The 23,624-nt window shown below is 42.2% G+C and overlaps 3 protein-coding genes, 2 long non-coding RNA genes and 2 other non-coding genes across 14 annotated transcripts in view; 1 reads left to right on the forward strand and 6 right to left on the reverse strand.

The window, feature by feature from the left end:
- Positions 1–740: 740 nt before the first annotated feature.
- On the reverse strand, positions 741–2,432 carry LOC127498335 (uncharacterized). Of its 4 annotated transcripts, none has more exons than XR_007925853.1 (4): positions 2,351–2,432; positions 1,647–1,697; positions 1,294–1,344; positions 741–940 (listed from the first exon to the last, which is right to left on the reverse strand). It is a non-coding gene; the product is annotated as an uncharacterized LOC127498335 (long non-coding RNA). The 4 variants fall into 4 exon arrangements; XR_007925849.1 differs by lacking the exon at positions 2,351–2,432 and adding an exon at positions 1,900–1,981; XR_007925854.1 differs by lacking the exon at positions 741–940 and adding an exon at positions 1,012–1,042.
- An 82-nt stretch (positions 2,433–2,514) lies between these two features.
- LOC127498329 (uncharacterized) lies at positions 2,515–7,409 on the reverse strand. Its single transcript, XR_007925847.1, has 3 exons — positions 5,234–7,409; positions 4,477–5,135; positions 2,515–3,264 (listed from the first exon to the last, which is right to left on the reverse strand). It is a non-coding gene; the product is annotated as an uncharacterized LOC127498329 (long non-coding RNA).
- A 1,767-nt stretch (positions 7,410–9,176) lies between these two features.
- On the reverse strand, positions 9,177–11,860 carry zgc:114188 (40S ribosomal protein S17-like). Its single transcript, XM_051860307.1, has 5 exons — positions 11,751–11,860; positions 11,184–11,335; positions 10,777–10,882; positions 9,809–9,874; positions 9,177–9,296 (listed from the first exon to the last, which is right to left on the reverse strand). Exons 1-5 carry the CDS (start codon positions 11,751–11,753, stop codon positions 9,219–9,221), a joined length of 405 nt encoding a protein of 134 aa, XP_051716267.1. The 5' UTR covers positions 11,754–11,860; the 3' UTR covers positions 9,177–9,218.
- LOC127507147 (small nucleolar RNA SNORA71) lies at positions 9,588–9,710 on the reverse strand. The gene has a single exon (XR_007928249.1). It is a non-coding gene; the product is annotated as a small nucleolar RNA SNORA71 (small nucleolar RNA).
- LOC127507152 (small nucleolar RNA SNORA71) lies at positions 10,628–10,750 on the reverse strand. The gene has a single exon (XR_007928263.1). It is a non-coding gene; the product is annotated as a small nucleolar RNA SNORA71 (small nucleolar RNA).
- A 1,009-nt stretch (positions 11,861–12,869) lies between the features above and the next one.
- pclaf (PCNA clamp associated factor) lies at positions 12,870–14,497 on the reverse strand. The gene is made up of 4 exons (XM_051860319.1): positions 14,331–14,497; positions 13,558–13,644; positions 13,108–13,282; positions 12,870–13,027 (listed from the first exon to the last, which is right to left on the reverse strand). Exons 1-4 carry the CDS (start codon positions 14,374–14,376, stop codon positions 12,988–12,990), a joined length of 348 nt encoding a protein of 115 aa, XP_051716279.1. The 5' UTR covers positions 14,377–14,497; the 3' UTR covers positions 12,870–12,987.
- Positions 14,498–14,635: 138 nt separating this feature from the next.
- LOC127494381 (transcription factor 12-like) overlaps positions 14,636–23,624 on the forward strand; it is an 11,264-nt gene continuing 2,275 nt past the window's right edge. For 2 of the 5 annotated variants that reach the window (XM_051860234.1, XM_051860243.1), the window contains exons 1-10: positions 14,636–15,646; positions 15,998–16,070; positions 16,215–16,396; positions 19,840–19,939; positions 20,350–20,498; positions 20,608–20,725; positions 21,107–21,174; positions 21,264–21,425; positions 21,511–21,592; positions 22,947–23,097. In XM_051860234.1, the coding sequence (XP_051716194.1) occupies positions 16,328–16,396; positions 19,840–19,939; positions 20,350–20,498; positions 20,608–20,725; positions 21,107–21,174; positions 21,264–21,425; positions 21,511–21,592; positions 22,947–23,097 (899 nt within the window). In that variant the 5' untranslated portion in view covers positions 14,636–15,646; positions 15,998–16,070; positions 16,215–16,327. The remainder of the gene's footprint in view (positions 15,647–15,997; positions 16,071–16,214; positions 16,397–19,839; positions 19,940–20,349; positions 20,499–20,607; positions 20,726–21,106; positions 21,175–21,263; positions 21,426–21,510; positions 21,593–22,946; positions 23,098–23,624) is intronic. The other 3 variants (XM_051860254.1, XM_051860264.1, XM_051860273.1) reach the window with 3 other exon arrangements.

Here is a 23,624-nt window from a genome sequence, read left to right on the forward strand (position 1 = left end):
TGTCTGCTTGAGTCTGATTTATAAGACGACTGATGTGTTATGAAGCAGTGAACATCACAGATTCATCATGGGTGAGTTTGAATGCTTTGAATGATGATGATGATTCCAGCACTGATTTCATGCCTTTCCACAAGTCTGATTACTGTCAAATAGGTTATTTTAAAGAATTCAAATTCATATGCTGGATTTGACAAAGTGCTGTAACTGCTCACTATGTCTTTGTGAATTTCTTCTCACCATTTTCTATTACATTTCATCTGCACTTTACGTCAGTAACCCTGCTGTGACAAATCAACTTTTACAAGTACAAACATTCCCCTGTCGTCTCTCCACAGTCGGTTATAACAACTGCATGTTTATTACGCAAAAATTAGAAAAATGTTTAAAATAGTAATTTTCTCACGCAGTGAAAAAACATTACAGAGGAAAGAGGACACTGACAGCGCGTCGACAAACAAGACGGAGCAGGATACATAAAACTAAGTCTCAGCTTTCAAATTCGGCCAATTTTACTACAAAATTCAAACAATAAATACCATTTTGGCGCTCTTTAATGTGGCATGACCAATCGCTGTAGCGCCTCAGTTCAAGCGGCACGTGAACCGGTCTGTCCCTCCTTTGACAGCCATACAACTACCACTTTGATACTTCAGAAAGTTCATAAAGAGATCATAAAACTAATCCATATGAATTGATTTAGTCCAAATTTTCTGAACAGACCCGATCACTTTATATGATGAACAGATTAAAGTTAGTCTCTTATTCACATATAAACATTGATCAGCGAACACACAGAACCTGCTTGACACGAGAACAAACCTCTTGCTGAAGAATGAACCTCATTGGTTCTTGCTGAAGCTCAAACGTGCTGCGTAACACGAGAATGAACCTCATTGGTTCTTGCTGAAGCTCAAACGTACTGCGTAACACGAGAATGAACCTCATTGGTTCTTGCTGAAGCTCAAACGTAATGCGTAACACCAGAATGAACCTCATTGGTTCTTGCTGAAGCTCAAACGTACTGCGTAACACGAGAATGAACCTCATTGGTTCTTGCAGAAGCTCAAACGTGCTGCGTAACGAGAATGAACCTCATTGGTTCTTGCAGAAGCTCAAACGTGCTGCGTAACACGAGAATGAACCTCATTGGTTCTTGCTGAAGCTCAAACGTGCTGCGTAACACGAGAATGAACCTCATTGGTTCTTGCAGAAGCTCAAACGTGCTGCGTAACGAGAATGAACCTCATTGGTTCTTGCAGAAGCTCAAACGTGCTGCGTAACACGAGAATGAACCTCATTGGTTCTTGCTGAAGCTCAAACGTACTGCGTAACACGAGAATGAACCTCATTGGTTCTTGCTGAAGCTCAAACGTAATGCGTAACACCAGAATGAACCTCATTGGTTCTTGCTGAAGCTCAAACGTACTGCGTAACACGAGAATGAACCTCATTGGTTCTTGCAGGAGCTCAAACGTGCTGCGTAACGAGAATGAACCTCATTGGTTCTTGCAGAAGCTCAAACGTGCTGCGTAACACGAGAATGAACCTCATTGGTTCTTGCTGAAGCTCAAACGTGCTGCGTAACGAGAATGAACCTCATTGGTTCTTGCAGAAGCTCAAACGTGCTGCGTAACACGAGAATGAACCTCATTGGTTCTTGCTGAAGCTCAAACGTGCTGCGTAACACGAGAATGAACCTCATTGGTTCTTGCAGAAGCTCAAACGTGCTGCGTAACGAGAATGAACCTCATTGGTTCTTGCAGAAGCTCAAACGTGCTGCGTAACACGAGAATGAACCTCATTGGTTCTCGCTGAAGCTCAAACGTGCTGCGTAACACGAGAATAAACCTCATTGGTTCTTGCTGAAGCTCAAACGTAATGCGTAACACCAGAATGAACCTCATTGGTTCTTGCTGAAGCTCAAACGTACTGCGTAACACGAGAATGAACCTCATTGGTTCTTGCAGAAGCTCAAACGTGCTGCGTAACGAGAATGAACCTCATTGGTTCTTGCTGAAGCTCAAACGTGCTGCGTAACACGAGAATGAACCTCATTGGTTCTTGCAGAAGCTCAAACGTGCTGCGTAACGAGAATGAACCTCATTGGTTCTTGCAGAAGCTCAAACGTGCTGCGTAACGAGAATGAACCTCATTGGTTCTCGCTGAAGCTCAAACGTGCTGCGTAACACGAGAATGAACCTCATTGGTTCTTGCAGAAGCTCAAACGTGCTGCGTAACGAGAATGAACCTCATTGGTTCTCGCTGAAGCTCAAACGTGCTGCGTAACACCAGAATGAACCTCATTGGTTCTTGCTGAAGCTCAAACGTAATGCGTAACACCAGAATGAACCTCATTGGTTCTTGCTGAAGCTCAAACGTACTGCGTAACACGAGAATGAACCTCATTGGTTCTTGCAGAAGCTCAAACGTGCTGCGTAACACGAGAATGAACCTCATTGGTTCTTGCAGAAGCTCAAATGTGCTGCGTAACGAGAATGAACCTCATTGGTTCTTGCAGAAGCTCAAACGTGCTGCGTAACACGAGAATGAACCTCATTGGTTTTTGCAGAAGCTCAAACGTGCTGCGTAACACGAGAATGAACCTCATTGGTTCTTAAGGAAGCTCAAACGTGCTGCGTAACACGAGAATGAACCTCATTGGTTCTTGCTGAAGCTCAAACGTGCTGCGTAACACCAGAATGAACCTCATTGGTTCTTGCTGAAGCTCAAACGTGCTGCGTAACACCAGAATGAACCTCATTGGTTCTTGCTGAAGCTCAAACGTGCTGCGTAACACGAGAATGAACCTCATTGGTTCTTGCTGAAGCTCAAACGTGCTGCGTAACACGAGCATGAACCTCATTGGTTCTTGCTGAAGCTCAAACGTGCTGCGTAACACCAGAATGAACCTCATTGGTTCTTGCTGAAGCTCAAACGTGCTGCGTAACACCAGAATGAACCTCATTGGTTCTTGCTGAAGCTCAAACGTGCTGCGTAACACCAGAATGAACCTCATTGGTTCTTGCTGAAGCTCAAACGTGCTGTGTAACACCAGAATGAACCTCATTGGTTCTTGCTGAAGCTCAAACGTGCTGCGTAACGAGAATGAACCTCATTGGTTCTCGCTGAAGCTCAAACGTGCTGTGTAACACGAGCATGAACCTCATTGGTTCTTGCTGAAGCTCAAACGTGCTGCGTAACACGAGCATGAACCTCATTGGTTCTTGCTGAAGCTCAAACGTGCTGCGTAACACGAGAATGAACCTCATTGGTTCTTGCTGAAGCTCAAACGTGCTGCGTAACGAGAATGAACCTCATTGGTTCTTGCAGAAGCTCAAACGTGCTGCGTAACACGAGAATGAACTTCATTGGTTCTTGCTGAAGCTCAAATGTGCTGCGTAACACGAGAATGAACTTCATTGGTTCTTGCTGAAGCTCAAACGTGCTGCGTAACACGAGAATAAACCTCATTGGTTCTTGCTGAAGCTCAAACGTAATGCGTAACACCAGAATGAACCTCATTGGTTCTTGCTGAAGCTCAAACGTACTGCGTAACACGAGAATGAACCTCATTGGTTCTTGCAGAAGCTCAAACGTGCTGCGTAACGAGAATGAACCTCATTGGTTCTTGCTGAAGCTCAAACGTGCTGCGTAACACGAGAATGAACCTCATTGGTTCTTGCAGAAGCTCAAACGTGCTGCGTAACGAGAATGAACCTCATTGGTTCTTGCAGAAGCTCAAACGTGCTGCGTAACGAGAATGAACCTCATTGGTTCTCGCTGAAGCTCAAACGTGCTGCGTAACACGAGAATGAACCTCATTGGTTCTTGCAGAAGCTCAAACGTGCTGCGTAACGAGAATGAACCTCATTGGTTCTCGCTGAAGCTCAAACGTGCTGCGTAACACCAGAATGAACCTCATTGGTTCTTGCTGAAGCTCAAACGTAATGCGTAACACCAGAATGAACCTCATTGGTTCTTGCTGAAGCTCAAACGTACTGCGTAACACGAGAATGAACCTCATTGGTTCTTGCAGAAGCTCAAACGTGCTGCGTAACACGAGAATGAACCTCATTGGTTCTTGCAGAAGCTCAAATGTGCTGCGTAACGAGAATGAACCTCATTGGTTCTTGCAGAAGCTCAAACGTGCTGCGTAACACGAGAATGAACCTCATTGGTTTTTGCAGAAGCTCAAACGTGCTGCGTAACACGAGAATGAACCTCATTGGTTCTTAAGGAAGCTCAAACGTGCTGCGTAACACGAGAATGAACCTCATTGGTTCTTGCTGAAGCTCAAACGTGCTGCGTAACACCAGAATGAACCTCATTGGTTCTTGCTGAAGCTCAAACGTGCTGCGTAACACCAGAATGAACCTCATTGGTTCTTGCTGAAGCTCAAACGTGCTGCGTAACACGAGAATGAACCTCATTGGTTCTTGCTGAAGCTCAAACGTGCTGCGTAACACGAGCATGAACCTCATTGGTTCTTGCTGAAGCTCAAACGTGCTGCGTAACACCAGAATGAACCTCATTGGTTCTTGCTGAAGCTCAAACGTGCTGCGTAACACCAGAATGAACCTCATTGGTTCTTGCTGAAGCTCAAACGTGCTGCGTAACACCAGAATGAACCTCATTGGTTCTTGCTGAAGCTCAAACGTGCTGTGTAACACCAGAATGAACCTCATTGGTTCTTGCTGAAGCTCAAACGTGCTGCGTAACGAGAATGAACCTCATTGGTTCTCGCTGAAGCTCAAACGTGCTGTGTAACACAAGCATGAACCTCATTGGTTCTTGCTGAAGCTCAAACGTGCTGCGTAACACGAGCATGAACCTCATTGGTTCTTGCTGAAGCTCAAACGTGCTGCGTAACACGAGAATGAACCTCATTGGTTCTTGCTGAAGCTCAAACGTGCTGCGTAACGAGAATGAACCTCATTGGTTCTTGCAGAAGCTCAAACGTGCTGCGTAACACGAGAATGAACTTCATTGGTTCTTGCTGAAGCTCAAATGTGCTGCGTAACACGAGAATGAACTTCATTGGTTCTTGCTGAAGCTCAAACGTGCTGCGTAACACCAGAATGAACCTCATTGGTTCTTGCTGAAGCTCAAACGTGCTGTGTAACACCAGAATGAACCTCATTGGTTCTTGCTGAAGCTCAAACGTGCTGCGTAACGAGAATGAACCTCATTGGTTCTCGCTGAAGCTCAAACGTGCTGCGTAACGAGAATGAACCTCATTGGTTCTTGCTGAAGCTCAAACGTGCTGCGTAACGAGAATGAACCTCATTGGTTCTCGCTGAAGCTCAAACGTGCTGTGTAACACGAGCATGAACCTCATTGGTTCTTGCTGAAGCTCAAACGTGCTGCGTAACACGAGAATGAACCTCATTGGTTCTTGCTGAAGCTCAAACGTGCTGCGTAACGAGAATGAACCTCATTGGTTCTTGCAGAAGCTCAAACGTGCTGCGTAACACGAGAATGAACTTCATTGGTTCTTGCTGAAGCTCAAACGTGCTGCGTAACACCAGAATGAACCTCATTGGTTCTTGCTGAAGCTCAAACGTGCTGCGTAACACGAGAATGAACCTCATTGGTTCTTGCTGAAGCTCAAACGTGCTGCGTAACACGAGCATGAACCTCATTGGTTCTTGCTGAAGCTCAAACGTGCTGCGTAACACGAGAATGAACCTCATTGGTTCTTGCTGAAGCTCAAACGTGCTGTGTAACACCAGAATGAACCTCATTGGTTCTTGCTGAAGCTCAAACGTGCTGTGTAACACCAGAATGAACCTCATTGGTTCTTGCTGAAGCTCAAACGTGCTGCGTAACGAGAATGAACCTCATTGGTTCTCGCTGAAGCTCAAACGTGCTGTGTAACACGAGCATGAACCTCATTGGTTCTTGCTGAAGCTCAAACGTGCTGCGTAACACGAGAATGAACCTCATTGGTTCTTGCTGAAGCTCAAACGTGCTGCGTAACACCAGAATGAACCTCATTGGTTCTTGCTGAAGCTCAAACGTGCTGCGTAACACGAGAATGAACCTCATTGGTTCTTGCTGAAGCTCAAACGTGCTGCGTAACACGAGCATGAACCTCATTGGTTCTTGCTGAAGCTCAAACGTGCTGCGTAACACGAGAATGAACCTCATTGGTTCTTGCTGAAGCTCAAACGTGCTGTGTAACACCAGAATGAACCTCATTGGTTCTTGCTGAAGCTCAAACGTGCTGTGTAACACCAGAATGAACCTCATTGGTTCTTGCTGAAGCTCAAACGTGCTGCGTAACGAGAATGAACCTCATTGGTTCTCGCTGAAGCTCAAACGTGCTGTGTAACACGAGCATGAACCTCATTGGTTCTTGCTGAAGCTCAAACGTGCTGCGTAACACGAGCATGAACCTCATTGGTTCTTGCTGAAGCTCAAACGTGCTGCCTAACACGAGAATGAACCTCATTGGTTCTTGCTGAAGCTCAAACGTGCTGCGTAACGAGAATGAACCTCATTGGTTCTTGCAGAAGCTCAAACGTGCTGCGTAACACGAGAATGAACTTCATTGGTTCTTGCTGAAGCTCAAATGTGCTGCGTAACACGAGAATGAACTTCATTGGTTCTTGCTGAAGCTCAAACGTGCTGCGTAACACCAGAATGAACCTCATTGGTTCTTGCTGAAGCTCAAACGTGCTGCGTAACACGAGAATGAACCTCATTGGTTCTTGCTGAAGCTCAAACGTGCTGCGTAACACGAGAATGAACCTCATTGGTTCTTGTAGAAGCTCAAACGTGCTGCGTAACATGAGAATGAACCTCATTGGTTCTTGTAGAAGCTCAAACGTGCTGCGTAACACGAGAATGAACTTCATTGGTTCTTGCTGAAGCTCAAACGTGCTGCGTAACACCAGAATGAACCTCATTGGTTCTTGCTGAAGCTCAAACGTGCTGCGTAACACGAGAATGAACCTCATTGGTTCTTGCTGAAGCTCAAACGTGCTGCGTAACACGAGAATGAACCTCATTGGTTCTTGCTGAAGTTCAAACGTGCTGCGTAACACGAGCATGAACCTCATTGGTTCTTGCTGAAGTTCAAACGTGCTGCGTAACACGAGAATGAACCTCATTGGTTCTCGCTGAAGCTCAAACGTGCTGCGTAACACGAGAATGAACCTCATTGGTTCTTGCTGAAGCTCAAACGTGCTGCGTAACACGAGAAAGAACCTCATTGGTTCTCGCTGAAGCTCAAACGTGCTGCGTAACACGAGAATGAACCTCATTGGTTCTTAAGGAAGTTCAAACGTGCTGCGTAACACGAGAATGAACCTCATTGGTTCTCGCACATCAAGCAAACATGTTTGAGCTTCCGAGTTGATGAATGCTTATATGTGAATAAAAAGCCCAAATTCAATCTGTTCATCATAAAAAGTGATCGAGTCTCTTCAGAAAATTTGGACTAAACCACTCAATCCATATGGATTAGTTTTATGATCTCTTTATGAACTTTCTGAAGCGTCACAGTGGTAGTTGCGTAAGTTGTCAATGGAGGGACAGAAATTGCTCGGATTTCATCAAAAATATCTTCATTTGTGTTCTGAAGATGAACGAAGGTCTTACGGGTGTGGAACGACATGAGGGTGAGTAATTAATGACAGACATTTCATTTTTGGGTGAACTAACCCTTTAAGAGTCTATGACTGGATCATTAATTCTAGGATTATTATGTTTCTAACATGACAGATGTTTAAGAACAGTTCTCTTAACCCTAATTGATGGAGTGTGTAGCTTTTCATTTCTTAAACAACCATGTAGGAAGACACATCATGACCATATTGGGAGATGGAAATAAATGTTGTTATTTTCATCAAGAGGTGCATACATTTTTGTTCAAGATCTTGTATTGACAATGCAAGAGGTGAGCACTCTGTAAAGTCTCCTCCAGCACATCCCAAAAACTTTCATTGAATTTAAGGTCTGGACTTCATGTGTGAAAATGATTCTTCATGCTTCCTCCCAACCATTCTTTCACAGTTTGACCCTGATGAATCTTGACATTGTCATCCTGGAATATGGCCATGATGTGTCTTCCTACATGTTTAAGAAATGAAAAGCTGCACACTCCATCAATTAGGGTAAGAAGTGTTCTCAAACATAAAACATGCTAGAAGCATTTGCCTTTTTAAATCCAAACAGAGAATTTTTTTTCTCAGTGTAACATGTTAGTTAGCTAGAAAAATGAACTCCAGAGAGGAGCTGGCTGCCCTGCGTTATTACATTTCTGAAGAAAGATGTTTTTTTGCAGTGATGTTTTGAGGTTTGATGTATTTAACATTGAAATCGACCCTAACCACTGCCCTGCGAACAATGATAAAATCAGTTTTCTTCAATGAGAGAACTGATATAGAAAATCACATTTGAATGGTCACTGTTAAGTGTTTTATTAAATGTCAAAATTTGAAAACAGCATTTAGATTTAGCATTTATAATTAACATTATAAAATGTTATTCTTTCTAAATATTTATTGATGCTTTTACCAGGAAGTGGATAAATGGAATTAATATTTAAATATTATATTGAGTAACAATTTGGGCTGTCAGTCAATTCATTTTAATCAAATTACATATGCTGATTAATCCAATTACTTGTAATTAATCACATCAGTATTTGCAGAGACAAAATAAAAAAAAATGCCACAGATAAATAATTCAAGGACAGTTGAATGCAGACAGAAGCTCTGAACAGACTGTAGACATACAGCAACTGTTCTGAGTTCAGTGATTCAGACGCTGTTTGATGTAAACTACATTCATTCACTCTAAATTGAGAAAACGATTCAAAACACAAACTCATTTTCATTTTAACTAGATTACTTCTACTTTTTAACTAAGTACAATTTCAAGTTGTTCTTTTCTGCTTTCACTCAAGCATGTTTTTGGCTCGACACTTCGTGTAAACGGTTCACTCAGTCGATTTCACCGCACACGTTTCTACCGAGACTCACAAAAACAGAAACACAAAGTAAATGCACTTAAATGACACACGAAACATGAATACCTTCATTCTTTTTGTATAAACTGACCATCATTAGGCCCGACTAACACATTTACAAACTCAAATGACATGTTGTGAGTTGCATGAAACGGCCACACATTAACATGGAGAAATAAAGACTTCAGAACTGCAGCGCTGGTTTTTCCAAGGGTTTTATTAAGAGATATATTACAAGTGTTCAGACTCCGCGCGGGGTCTTGAAGTTCATGCCGACGGGAGGTTGAGTCACCTGGAGATTCGACAGGCTGCCGAAATCCTGAGGAAAAAACAAAACCAGATCAGTGACATCACAGTTCAGAGCTGTAAGGTCAAGACCAACACTAAACCGATCCAGATCCTCTCATCATCAGAGTGAAGCGCTTCAGTCCTGATAACATGACGAGACTGACGCTGAGACACTGAATCAGACCTGACTGATCATGAGAGCGACACCTACTGCAGGTTCAGCTGAACTACAGCTAACCGCACCTGCGACTCTTGAGCCTCTGAACTCATTAATCGTTCCCTGCAGCCCTAACGAGATCCAGACATGAAGCTCCAACTAACATGTGAGAAAGATTCAGGGTTTGTCAGGAACAGAATCCAGCAAACACGGGAAAGACTTTCAGTTGCTCTTCCTGTACATCAATGACCTGGAGATGGACACTCCACGGTCACTTTCGAGACAGGGTCACACAGTCTAACGCAGGGAATCGTGAGACGGATCAGACACTAGGAATCATGGGATGGACTTTCGACACAGACTGAAGTTTAATGAGTGATTCTCACCAGAAGCTTGAGCATCTCCTTGGTGTCGGTGTCGACCTCGATGATCTCCTGATCCAGAGCGGAAACCTGTGGAAAAACACAAGGCTGTCAACATCAGACCATCAGGAGCCACATCTGACCACATCTGACCAGCCTATTCCAGAGCCGGACCGGCGACGAGAGCAGAGCAGCAGAACTTAAATTCATTTACATAAACCGTAGATTAATCTAATCTGAGTCAGAGTTAGTCAACTAGTTCTGCAGCAGGGTTAATATCGTTAACTAAAACTATTAAAAACATTTGAGATAAAGCTGCAACAAAATAAATATTAGTTGAAAAACTTGAACTAAATGAAAATTAGAGCTGTGAAACAAGTACTAGCACTAAATTATAAACCTCAATTGTAATATTTAAAATAAAGTGACAAAAGCACATGATGAAATAACTAAAATATGAAAACTAAATATAGAAAATGTATATAAAGAGCTGATTCACAACATTAATAAAACTAAAATAACCCTGATCAAGACTCAAAAGCACACTTCCATAATATACTTAAACTGCTCTATTTTCACACACTAATTTTGTACTTTATGCTAAAAATTCTTCAATAATCTTAAGAGCATCTGAGTGTGCTCGACTGTGCCGTTCACTACAGGTGTAACTAAACATTTTAATACAGAGATTATAAATTAATATTCATGGTGTCTCAAGCACAGTTTCAGTGTCTGGCCACAGAATCACAGGCTAAAGCAGGAAACACTTCACTAGTTTTCAGCTCAAGCGTCTCTTTTAAACATTAAAGCTGACTGGTGCTAATGCTAACGTTAGCGTGAGGTTGTGAGAAAGATTCAGGGTTTGTCAGGAACAGAATCCAGCAAACACGGGAAAGACTTTCAGTTGCTCTTCCTGTACATCAATGACCTGGAGACGGACACTCCACAGTCACTTTCGAGACAGGGTCACATGGTCTACGGGTCAGACGCACCTCGGGGACGTAGTTGTCCCTGCGCTCGCGCTCCTCCTCCTGCAGCTTGATGGAGATTCCCCTGACCGGCCCTCTCTGGATGCGCTTCATCAGATGCGTCACGTACCTGCGGACACAGAGACGGTCAGTCAGACACATTCAGGACTGAGCGCTTCCACCTCGTGACGGTCAGTGCGGTTCGTGTTCGGACAGGAAGTGACATCAGCACAGTGATTCTGCAGACTCGAGGATCTGATGATCTGAATCAGGCGTTTTATGAGGGAGACAGAGAATGAGCGGCGCTGGACCGTCATGACCTCTGACCCCACACATGTATGGTCTGTACTGTAACCTGTCTGTCAGTGTGTCTCAGTATCTGACTGCAGTAACAGTGACGTGTGCAGTATCCCAGGATGCACTGCTCTCACCCGGCGATCTTGTTGCGGAGCTTCTTGCTGGGGATGATGGCGATCTCCTCGCACACGCGCTTGTTGGTGTGGAAGTCGTTGCCCAGGCGGGTGTAGTACTTCTCGATGATGACCCGAGCGGCCTTCTTCACCGTCTTGGTCCTGACTCGACCCTGTAGCACCACAGAAGAAGAAGATCAGAAACACTCTTCATGTACAAACACAGCTTCAGTTCACACAGGGTCTGACGGCAGCAGTGCATTCTGGGCCGATCAGAAACACAAACACACAGCAGAATCTCCATCTGAACGGATCAGTTCCTCGATATCTGATCACGTGTGAAGATTAACACTCACTCAAGTGAAATAAACGCACTGAACGCGCGCGGCGGCGTCAGTGTGAGAGCGACTGTGATCGCGCTCTTTAACGCGCTTTAATCTGTCGCACACACTCATCTGTCGCGTCATACTCACACACACCGACGCCAGTCAATCTCTACATCACACCCGAGCGCTCGCGCAGATGAATCGAGCAGGACAGAAGGAGGATTACAGCAGATTAATGAGAGCGACACAGTCAGATACCCACCATGATGATCCGGAGAGCGGAAGAGAAAGAAAAAGAGCCAGACCGGAACTGGAACCGACAAAGCGAGCGCCGCAGCGCCACTCACTGACCTCTAGCGGTGGAGGAGCGACACTGCAGCTCATTCATCTTTACATACAGATGATACAATGGATGCTATCCGTAGCTCCCACCAAAATACCATAGTAAATCTCATTAGGTTCAGAATAATTCTGTTTTCTGGTGTAACAATAATAAATGTACTGATCTTGGTGTTTAGGTGTAATCACTAATCTTCTGTACTTTTGTGCATGTGCAGAAATATCAGATTTGTGCACTTCAAACTATACCTGTCATAAATCTGTTCTTTCATCTCTGGCCAGCTTCAGCAGTATGAGACAAAAGACTGTTTTAAACTTCATATTTGAACATTTAAAGGTGCCTGTAAAACTGACTGCTGTTTGTGTTACAGATGAAGACAGGAGCGTTCACAGCAGATCCGGTGAGTTCAGCACTAACGCCAGCACTCGTTCCTCTGATATACAGCAATCTGTGTTTTATCATGTCAGGTGTGTTTGAATATCTGTAAAGCTTTCAGATCTAACCCTGTGTTCAACAGTAGAGTACATGTTCATATTGACTGTTAGCTGGAGAAAAACTCCAAAGAAAATGAGTTGGAAACTCAGTGTTTTCAGTCATGTGGAACTAAATGAGCCGATTAAGCAGCAGCTGTAGATGAATTACAAATATAGGATCATTCTCACAGACTTCATCTTTGAATCTCATTTAAAAAAAATTAACAAATCTTTAAGCACAGCAAGTGTTATGTGTTCAGATGAGTGACCGTCGCTGCTGCAGACTGACCTGACGAATCATTGACCAGAAACATGTGCTTCATCACAGCTTCTGTCTGACAAGCGCTGATCCACTCAGATACTGATGTTAATCCTTACATGTACAGTAAATCAAAGATCAAGCTATGGGATAAAACACCAGATATTCAGGAGAGGATGGACAGAATCCCTCGACTGCTCATTAAAGTCTGATCAGTTAATCAGACATCACTCAGTCATGTGATCAGTGAATCAGACATCATACAGTCATGTGATCTTTGCTGTCAATCAATGTAGAGATCAGGCAAACTCTGAAAAATTCATTTTATTTAACTTCTGTACAAAATGAACCAAACAATTCCAATAAAAGTATTTACAGATGTACACTAAAAACTGTCATGCATCAATGAAACATGAAAATCATGAAATTATTCATCCTCCTCATCGTCGTCAATGATCGGTCTGGACCTGAAACACAGAAAACACGGTTCAGTGAAGTTTATTACAGCCCAACAACTCAAACGTCTCAATTGAAGCTCAGCACTCACTTCCTGGGTGCTTTAGTCACGCCGCTGCCGCCCGCCTCCTCGTCATCAGACGTGGGATGAAGGTTCTCCTTCTCTGGCTTCCGGCTGGGACCGCCGAAGAAATCCCCGATCCCCTTCTGCCATGTCGGAGTGGGACGCGGACACACGGGATTCCCTCCGGCATACTTGCTCTTGGCTGACCAAAGCAAACACAACAAACACAGTTATTGACATGGACACACACACACACCACTTTTACTGAAGAATATTGACAGTAAATATTGACCCGATATTGACAGTAACACTGATGCTGAAAACAAACTCAAATAACACTGACTGACTTCACCAATGTGAAAACCTTCATAAATGCCACAAATATCCTAAATAACTAAAAATGTATCTTTTAGCGTTATGTTTTAATTAAAGAACATAAACAAGTCCTCCAAGAAGATTGTGTGCGCGCGTACTCACCAGGCGTGCCCGACTGCGCGCCGCCGCTCGGCGAGTTCATGGATCCGGACGCGCCGAGTGACTTCCGGGGCGCGGAAGCTGCAACAGCTAGAACAAAAACACACAAAATTAACGATCACATTCAATAAATCCTGCACAACACAAGCCACACGGTCAGAATGACGTTAATTCCGCTCGCGGAGACTTTCAGCGTTTCATTGTGACGCGACGCGGATGAACGTGAAAGTGGCGCCATTTCATTTAGGCTCCATTCAACTCTATTAACAGACGTTCACTAACATTCGTTAATGTTCAGTAATAATAATGACACGATTAGAGCTGTGAAAACACACATTTAATAATTTATGAGAAAATTCACATCTGGTGAAACAGTGTTTAAGACCAGTGCTCGCTAGACAACAAAAACAACTTTAACGCTAAACGACGTTTACAAATAAATATAGTTCATAAACGTACAAAAGCGATGTTTGTCAGGAAAACGGCAGTGCTGCAGCTGAATTAGTTACTGTGTGTTTGTGCTTTTGAGTCGCAGCACAAATGGCGGGAGATGAATGATAAACACATTTACTCATTCATCTATACATCAACATAAACAGAAAAATACTGCATATGCCACTACAACAACAATAAGAAGGAGAAGGACAATAAGAATAATAATATCACGATTAATACAACTTTACCATTCTAGACAAGGTTAATAAACGAGTTTTGACGCGGTCAGGGTCCCTGGTCAGTCTAAGTAATGTTGAGTCGGTTTGTTTGACGTTTCTCACCTTTCCTGTATGATCCGGGAACGCTATCAGCTTTAGTTCGCACCATCGCGCCTGTCTTCTGATGCCCGCCGCGCGCGTTCCTTCACTGCCGCTGAACTGACGAAATAAAGCTCGCGATTCCCGCCTTCTTTTTAAAAGAGAAGCAGAATCGCATGGCGTCACGGACCGTCAGCCAATGGCTGAACAGGAAACGGGGACACGTGACTGCAGATTGCGCCACTCCCATTTTAAAGGACAGATGAACAGCATTATAGAAAAGTTACCATGGTAACTATAGATTGGCCTGTTACTCTTACTGAGGCAAAGCAGCGTTGATTTTATCGCCACTGTCAAGTTTTATTAAACATTTACTGTAGTGACAATAAATGAAGTAACTATCGTAGTAAGGTTGGATTAATGGCACGTTTGTGTAACATACATTTTCTGTAACGATGTTTATTGTGGAAAGAGCTGTACAATAACTGACGTGTGTGCACTGCTGATATTATATTGGTTAATATTCACCAATCAATAGTGTGTGTGTGTGCGTGTGTGTGTGTGTGTGTGCGTGTGTGTGTGTGAGTGCGTGTATGTGTGTGTGTGCGTGTGTGTGTGTGTGTGTGAGTGTGTGTGTGTGTGTGTGTGTGTGAGTGTGTGTGTGTGTGTGTGTGATGTCAGAAGCGTACAGTAATCAGATCTGGAGGATTACAGTAATCAGTGGTCTCACAGGGTCTGTGGTCCTTCAGAGCTGGCGTTGTTGAGTGTATTTGATTGGCTCATGCCGTGTTGTTGATGCTCAGGTTCATGTTCTTGTGTTGTTCTTCAGGAGGAGCTGACGGCTGGAGATAAGCAGATGAAGCTTGTTCCTGTAAATCTATGTTATGAATGTGCAGATTCAAATGTTCTTCAGAAGACCAGTGATCATGAGCTGGCCAGCGGGTCACGCTTATGTCGGCCTTCACCCGAGTCAATCCTCTTATTCCTTCATCATCCTCATCCTCATTCTCATGTGTGTCCTGTTTGTTTATATCTGTGGTGAGAGATATCCAGCGTCAGGTCACCGCCTCAGAATGATGTTTGTCTCCAAGCTATTTAAAGAATATCATGGTATTACTGTCCAAGGATATGGAAACACCATGGTATGATTTGTTAGTGTGCACACCAGTGTAACTGTAGAGTAGGACACAGTCACTGAAACCAGCCTGTTATAAGAGAGTGTGTGTAAGAGAGTGTGTGTAAAAGCTTCACACCGCTGTCACTTCATCTGATCTGATGTCTGCAGACATTCAGCTCAGAGTTTGTGCTTCACATCCAGAGCATCTTCCATCTTTATGAAGGTAATGATGGTTTGAGTCTAATTAGCAAGCGCTGCACTGTAGTTATTTGGGCCAGTGTAAAAAGATCATGAATATTCAGTAATATTGTTGATTTGACAGCACTGTCACTCAGATGAGAGATGAACGTGAACTGATCTGATCTGAATAAGGACACTACAGTCTTCTGTAGAGCTGCTTTACAGCACAGTGTGAATGAATGTTGCAACATTGACTCTGTTAACACTGACATTAGGAGACTGTAGCATCTGTGTGACATTATATGGAAATTCTTTACGGGCTGTAAATTAAAAGAGCCCATAACAGAGCAGTGACATCATCATCACCGTGCTTTGCTTCATGTGATGTCGGCAGGTCAACGGACAGTAAATCAGGGATTACATCTGAGGAAAACACCACAACACATGCAGACGCTCAGACACGACAGGTATAAATATCTCCACGCTCACCACAGGAAGTGGGTCACGGAGGCGGGACGGTGTGTTTGCCATTCTGAGGTCATGCGACACCTGAGAATGATTCTGTGTGATTCCTGTGATTGTCATGTTACTCTGTGTGTTATTTCTATCAGCAGATCCCGTCTGGCTGCAGTGGTTTGTCCCACTGATCTCACCCGTCCCGTCTCTTCAGAGAGGAGCGCTGATCTCCAGACAGGAGTGTGTGAGACTCTGAGACGCTGCCCTCATGTTCTCTGCGTTCCCTGCATCAGGATCACCTGACGCACTGATGTATTGCTTTGGAAGTGAGAAAGTGGTGAGTTATTCACTGATTCACTGTGTTATAAACTGTGCACCATGTGTTCATGTTCATTTCTTTGCTTGTTCAACTTTTATCTGATGCTAATGTTCATACACACACACACACACACACACACACACACACACACATTTTTATAACTCACACAAATGCAGTAACACTTTACAATAAGGTCTCATTTGTTAACATTAGTTATTGCATTAATTAACATTAACAGTGAGCAATATATTTTTACAGCATTTATTAACCTTTGTTAATGTTAGTTATTAAAAAAGTTCATGTTAATGTTCACAGTGCATTAATGTTAACTAATACAACTTTTGATTTAAGAATGTAGTAGTAAATACTGGGATTAACATTAAGATTAATAAATGCTGTAGAAGTATTGTTCATTCTTAGTTCATGTTCACTAGTGTAGTTAACTGTTTACAAATAAAACTTTCTTGTAAAGTGTTCCTGTTTGACTCGTAGACACTGCGTTTACATTCGTCCCGCTCACCCACCACAGGGAGAGAGACAGAGGTCATAGCGTGAGGTGTAAACTTTACCTCTCGAGTCATCTGGTTAGTGCGCACTGACTACAAACAATTGGCCTGAAGCTGCACCATATGCTGCTGACTGAGCCGCTCTGAGCGTCCAATCAGAACGAGCGCTGCAGGTCGTCTGTCTGCCAGACCGAACCCAGACGACACACATCAGCCTCAGATTGACATCAGATAAACACACATGCAGAGACCAGCGTGTGTTTGAGCCTTATTTCCCATCGTCTCCCATCAGTGATCACGTCAAGTTAATCTTTGTACATCGCTTTCACAATAAACACTGTTTCAAAGCAGCTCTACAGAAAATCATGATGTTAATGTCTATAATTTAATGTCTTCATGCCTTATAGTTCCATTTATCAGATTAGAGCTGTACGAAAAATAGTTACATTTTGAGATGATACAAACAATCATACAGTGTATCAATACTCTGACATACTTATAACTGATACACTTGTTACTCTGACACACTCGTTACACTGACCAATTCGTTACTCTGACACACTCGTTACACTGACCAACTCGTTACTCTGACACACTCTTTCCTGACACACTCGTTACACTCATTACTCTGACACACTCGTTACACTCGTTACTCTGACAAACCCGTTACTCTGACACTCGTTACACTCATTACTCTGACACACTTGTTACTCTGACGCTCATTACTCTGACACACTCTTTACTCTGACACACTTGTTACTGACCCACTCGTTACACTCATTACTCTGACACACTTGTTACTCTGACACGCTCTTTACTCTGACAAACTCGTTACTCTGACACACTCGTTACACTCGTTACTCTGACACACTTGTTACTCTGACACACTTGTTACTTTGACACACTTGTTACTCTGACACACTTGTTACTCTGACACACTCGTTACACTCGTTACTCTGATACACTTGTTACACTTGTTACTCTGACACACTCGTTACACTTGTTACTCTGACACACTTGTTACTTTGACACACTTGTTACTCTGACACACTCGTTACACTCGTTACTCTGACACACTTGTTACTCTGACACACTTGTTACTTTGACACACTTGTTACTCTGACACACTTGTTACTCTGACACACTCGTTACACTCGTTACTGACACACTTGTTACTTTGACACACTTGTTACTCTGACGCTCATTACTCAGACACACTCTTTACTCTGACACACTTGTTACTGACACACTCGTTACACTCATTACTCTGACACACTTGTTACTCTGACACACTCGTTACACTCGTTACTCTGACACACTTGTTACTCTGACACACTTGTTACTTTGACACACTTGTTACTCTGACACACTTGTTACTCTGACACACTCGTTACACTCGTTACTCTGACACACTTGTTACTCTGACACACTTGTTACTCTGACACACTCGTTACACTCGTTACTCTGACACACTTGTTACTCTGACACACTTGTTACTTTGACACACTTGTTACTCTGACACACTTGTTACACTCGTTACTGACACACTTGTTACTTTGACACACTTGTTACTCTGACGCTCATTACTCTGACACACTCTTTACTCTGACACACTTGTTACTGACACACTCGTTACACTCATTACTCTGACACACTTGTTACTCTGACACACTCTTTACTCTGACACACTTGTTACTCTGACACACTTGTTACACTCGTTACTCTGACACACTTGTTACTCTGACACACTTGTTACTTTGACACACTTGTTACTCTGACACACTTGTTACTCTGACACACTCGTTACACTCGTTACTCTGACACACTTGTTACTCTGACACACTTGTTACACTCGTTACTCTGACACACTTGTTACTCTGACACACTTGTTACTTTGACACACTTGTTACTCTGACACACTTGTTACTCTGACACACTCGTTACTCTGACACACTTGTTACTTTGACACACTTGTTACTCTGACACACTTGTTACTTTGACACACTCGTTACACTCGTTACTCTGACACACTTGTTACTTTGACACACTTGTTACTCTGACACACTTGTTACTCTGACACACTTGTTACTTTGACTCACTTGTTACTTTGACACACTTGTTACTTTGACTCACTTGTTACTCTGACACACTTGTTACTCTGACACACTTGTTACTTTGACTCACTTGTTACTTTGACACACTTGTTACTTTGACTCACTTGTTACTCTGACACACTCGTTACACTCGTTACTCTGACACACTTGTTACTTTGACACACTTGTTACTCTGACACACTTGTTACTCTGACACACTTGTTACTTTGACTCACTTGTTACTTTGACACACTTGTTACTTTGACTCACTTGTTACTCTGACACACTTGTTACTTTGACACACTTGTTACTTTGACACACTTGTTACTCTGACACACTTGTTACTTTGACACACTTGTTACTTTGACTCACTTGTTACTCTGACACACTTGTTACTCTGACACACTTGTTACTTTGACTCACTTGTTACTCTGACACACTCGTTACACTCGTTACTCTGACACACTTGTTACTTTGACACACTTGTTACTTTGACTCACTTGTTACTTTGACACACTTGTTACTTTGACTCACTTGTTACTTTGACACACTTGTTACTCTGACACACTTGTTACTCTGACACACTTGTTACTTTGACACACTTGTTACTCTGACACACTTGTTACTTTGACACACTTGTTACTTTGACTCACTTGTTACTCTGACACACTTGTTACTTGGACACACTTGTTACTCTGACACACTTGTTACTTTGACTCACTTGTTACTCTGACACACTTGTTACTCTGACACACTTGTTACTTTGACACACTTGTTACTTTGACACACTCGTTACTCTGACACACTCGTTACTCTGACATGCTTGTTATGAAATGTGTTGATGGTGATCTCTCATTGACAGGTCTTTGCTCCGTCACCAAAGCCAGAGGAGTTGAACAGAGAGTCTGTCTCGTACCCATCACCAGGATTACCCAGCAGCCCTTTCACCAGCGCAGTGTTTGGTGAGATGCCTTTTGCTGCTCATTCTTTCTCGGATTCTGAACATGGTTTGTGTGTGAATGTGTTTGTGTTCAAACAGAGGAAAGCCTGTGTGTGTTGTAGGTGCATGTTTGTGTCTCTCAGCTCTGGGAAGCTGAATGGTCTCAGATTCAAGGTTCCTCAGACAAGAGACATGAGCATCTGTTTGCTCAGCTGCTTTTAAATGTCTGAAAGTTTGTAAAGGAAAAGTCGAGCATCTACAGCCAGACGAGTGCTGCTGCTTTGATTCCTGTTCTGAAAATGTTGATTCTTTCAGCCTTTAGTTTTAGTCACATTCGAAGATAATAAATTAATGATCTGATCACATGCGTGCTGAGGTTTTCTTTATAATGATGTGTGTGTGTGTGTGTGTGTGTGTGTTTATGTGTGTTAGATGGCATGGGCAGTTCAGAACTCTGGAGCTCAGCCAATGGCAGCAGCTCGTCAGCTCAGGAAGGCATGCTGGGAAATTCAGCACAGACTGGGAACTGTGGAGACCTGGTGTCACACGAGCGGCTGGTAAAACTTTCCCTCCCTCTACAGGTGTGACAGAGGCCTCAGAAAGCTCATTTTCCTCAAGTATAACCATCAAATTTACATTTAGTCATGAATCAGAGATGCAATAATAATCAGACATGTTTTGTGTGTGCAGAACACGCGGCTGCATTCAGATGGCACTAAACGTCTCCCGTCGATGTCCTGCTTCCACCGAGGCAGAAGCACAGCCACGTTTCTCTCCTCACCTGTAGGAGGCGCAGAGTGCTGCACAGGTACAAGTCTTGCTGGTTAAACTCAACAACAGCTCAATCAATCAGTCACCTGTCAGCTGAAGTTCAGACTCCATGGATTCAGAAATGTATTGTTGGATCCAATCTATACTAAGGTTATGTGTTAGTATTTGTTTGAACGTCTTGTAGATGATCAGCACTATGACTGACCAATAAAATCTTTAGAGTTAGGTTAGGAACGTGTTTACGCTTAAATGGTTCGTGAAAAACAATCACACAACCTGCAGAAGGAACGGAAGAAACTGCTGGGACCTAGCAATCCAAGATGTTTTGTTCTGCAGCCATGCGTTTAGCAGCAGGTCCCCTGAATTACTGTGGTTGGTTTGATATGAATAAGGGTGTGACATCTTCATCTCTCACCAGCAGGAGCCAATCACTGCCCACAACCCACTGGAATGACATCACTGCCGGCCAATTACGAACCTGCGCTGGTAAGATCAGTCTGTAGTGAGATCAGATTTATCTGATGTAACTTCAGCAAGAGAACGAGAGACAGAAGCATCTGTCTGTCCCATCTCAGGTGGAGGACCGGCTGGACGAAGCCATCCATGTCCTGCGCAATCACGCAGTGGGTGTGACCAATGCCGACCTGACCAATGATCTGCGCAGCCTGTTCGGACAGACGCCCCACGGGCCAATCACATCCATCGCTGGCTCAATGGCCAGCAGATCGTCAGCAGTTGTAGGTTTGAGTTTGTAGGTTTCAGCTGATGGTTCTTTATTGAACTGTTCCTCGTACTCATGTATGCTTGTTTTGTGATTGATAGAGTGAGTCGGCCGCTCTGGCGATACACTCGACTGTCTCTCAGCCCGCCGCGGACCTGACCAATCAGAGAGACCGTTGCAGAGGTGTGGTCCAATCAGCATCACTCATCCACGCGTTTAATGACACTGTGTGTTTCCAGCATTAGAGTTATAGTTCTACATTTCATTTAAGACTTCATGTCATTCCACTCGTGAGGTGCCCTTCATTCTATTCTATTCGTTCTATTCTATTTTTGTTATATTTCTATTCTATTTTAGAATCTATTTATTCTATTCTACTCTATTATCTATTCTATTTACTGTATTGTCTATTCAATTCTACTCAGTTCTATTCTATTATCCATTCTATTTTACTGTATTGTCTATTCAATTTTACTCAGTTCTATCCTATTCTATTCTATTACCAAATCCATTACCTGTTCTATTATCTATTGTATTTCTATTCTATTCTACTCTATCATTTGTTCTATTTTTCTTTTCTACTCTATCTATTCTATTTTACTGTATTGTCTATTAAATTGTACTCAGAATATGTAATAGAATATAAGAGAACTATTTTATTATCTATTCTATTTTTATTACATTTATTTATTGTTTGTCTATTAAATTCTACTTAGTTCTATTCTATTACCTATTCTATTATCTATTTTATTTTATTCTATTATCTATTGTCTATTCTAATCTGTTCTGTTCAATTACCTATTCTATTCTACTCTATTATGTATTCTGTTTACTCTATTGTCTATTAAATTGTACTCAGATCTATTATATTCTATTACATATTCTATTATATTGATTCTATTTTATTCTATTAATTTATTGTTTATTGTCTATTCAATTCTACTGTTCTATTAAATTATATTACAATTCTATTATCTATGCTATTTTTATTCTATTCTATTCTATTTCCTTTTCTATTATCTATTCTCTTTTTATTCTATTCTACTCTATTATCTATTATATTTTACTCTTTTGTCTATTAAATTCTACTCAGGTCTGTTCTATTCTATTTTACTCTATTGTCTACTTCAATTCTACTCAGTTCTATTATATTATATTACTATTCTATTATCTTTGCTATTTTTATTCTATTTTACTCTATTATATATTCTGTTTTACTCTATTGTCTATTAAATTGTACTCAGTTCTATTCTATTACATATTCTATTATATTATCTATTTTATTATCTATTTTTTATTCTATTTATTGTTAATTGTCTATTCAGTTCTATTCTATTCTATTACCTATGCTATTTCTATTCTTTTCTACTCTATTATTCTATTACCTATGCTATTTTATTCCATTGTGTATTAAATTCTACTCAATTCTATTTTATTCTATTCTATTACCTATTCTATTATCTGTTCTATTTTACTCTGTTGTCTCTTCAATTCTACTCAGTTCTATTCTGAATGATCTGTCTCTCTCTGGCTGCAGGGCTGATATCCCATGATGCCTCAGTATCTCTGCAGCTGAAGTCAGAAGTGTCTGAGGTGGAGGAGCTGCTGATGCGTCATGTGACCCGCGTCTCCTCTGATGATGCGAGCGACACTCGAACGGCCGCCGGCGACACTGGGACCAGGACGAGGTGACGTTCCTCCATAACGCTCCTGTAACCTCTGATTCACGAGAAATTTCATGGATTATGAAATATAATCAGAATCACTACGAGCTTTATTGGTACAAGGAATTTGTCTTTGTGACAGAAGAAAATTAAAAAGTAGCAATAAATGATAAAGCATGTAAGTTAGTTTTTAATACATGTGCAGTCTGTTATTTAAAGGCTGTTTCATTGTTTTGTTTTATTCATTTGCAGACAAAGTTCATTTTCATCTAGTTATTGGTTCTTTAATGTCTGGCAATTTATTCGGCCACTAGAGGGCGAAACAACCTTACAGCTGCAGTGACTGGCCTGTGTGTGTTTGTGTCTGAATGATACAGATGATGGAGAGGAAACACACGTGTATCATCATCATCATCATCATCATCATCATCCACTAACACACACACACACACACACACACACCGTCTTCATCTTCAACACTGCCTCTTGTGCATTTCAAACACAGCAAACTTCTGTCTGTCAAATGTCTGGCTTGAAGTGTTTGTGCATCT

The sequence above is a fragment of the Ctenopharyngodon idella genome, chromosome 2 (assembly GCF_019924925.1).
Source record: "Ctenopharyngodon idella isolate HZGC_01 chromosome 2, HZGC01, whole genome shotgun sequence".
NCBI lineage: Eukaryota > Metazoa > Chordata > Actinopteri > Cypriniformes > Xenocyprididae > Ctenopharyngodon > Ctenopharyngodon idella.

Bases quoted from the DNA above. Each gene is read 5' to 3' on its own strand.
- zgc:114188 (XM_051860307.1), bottom strand. The intron at 10,883-11,183 runs GTGAGAGCAGTG...CTGTGTCCGCAG, and splicing joins CTCCGCAACAAGATCGCCGG to GTACGTGACGCATCTGATGA. The intron at 9,875-10,776 runs GTGCGTCTGACC...GTTTTTCCACAG, and splicing joins GGGACAACTACGTCCCCGAG to GTTTCCGCTCTGGATCAGGA.
- pclaf (XM_051860319.1), bottom strand. From the start codon at position 14,376: ATGGTGCGAACTAAAGCTGATAGCGTTCCCGGATCATACAGGAAAG. The intron at 13,645-14,330 runs GTGAGAAACGTC...TTTTTGTTCTAG, and splicing joins TCCCGGATCATACAGGAAAG to CTGTTGCAGCTTCCGCGCCC. The intron at 13,283-13,557 runs GTGAGTACGCGC...TGCTTTGGTCAG, and splicing joins CGCGCAGTCGGGCACGCCTG to CCAAGAGCAAGTATGCCGGA.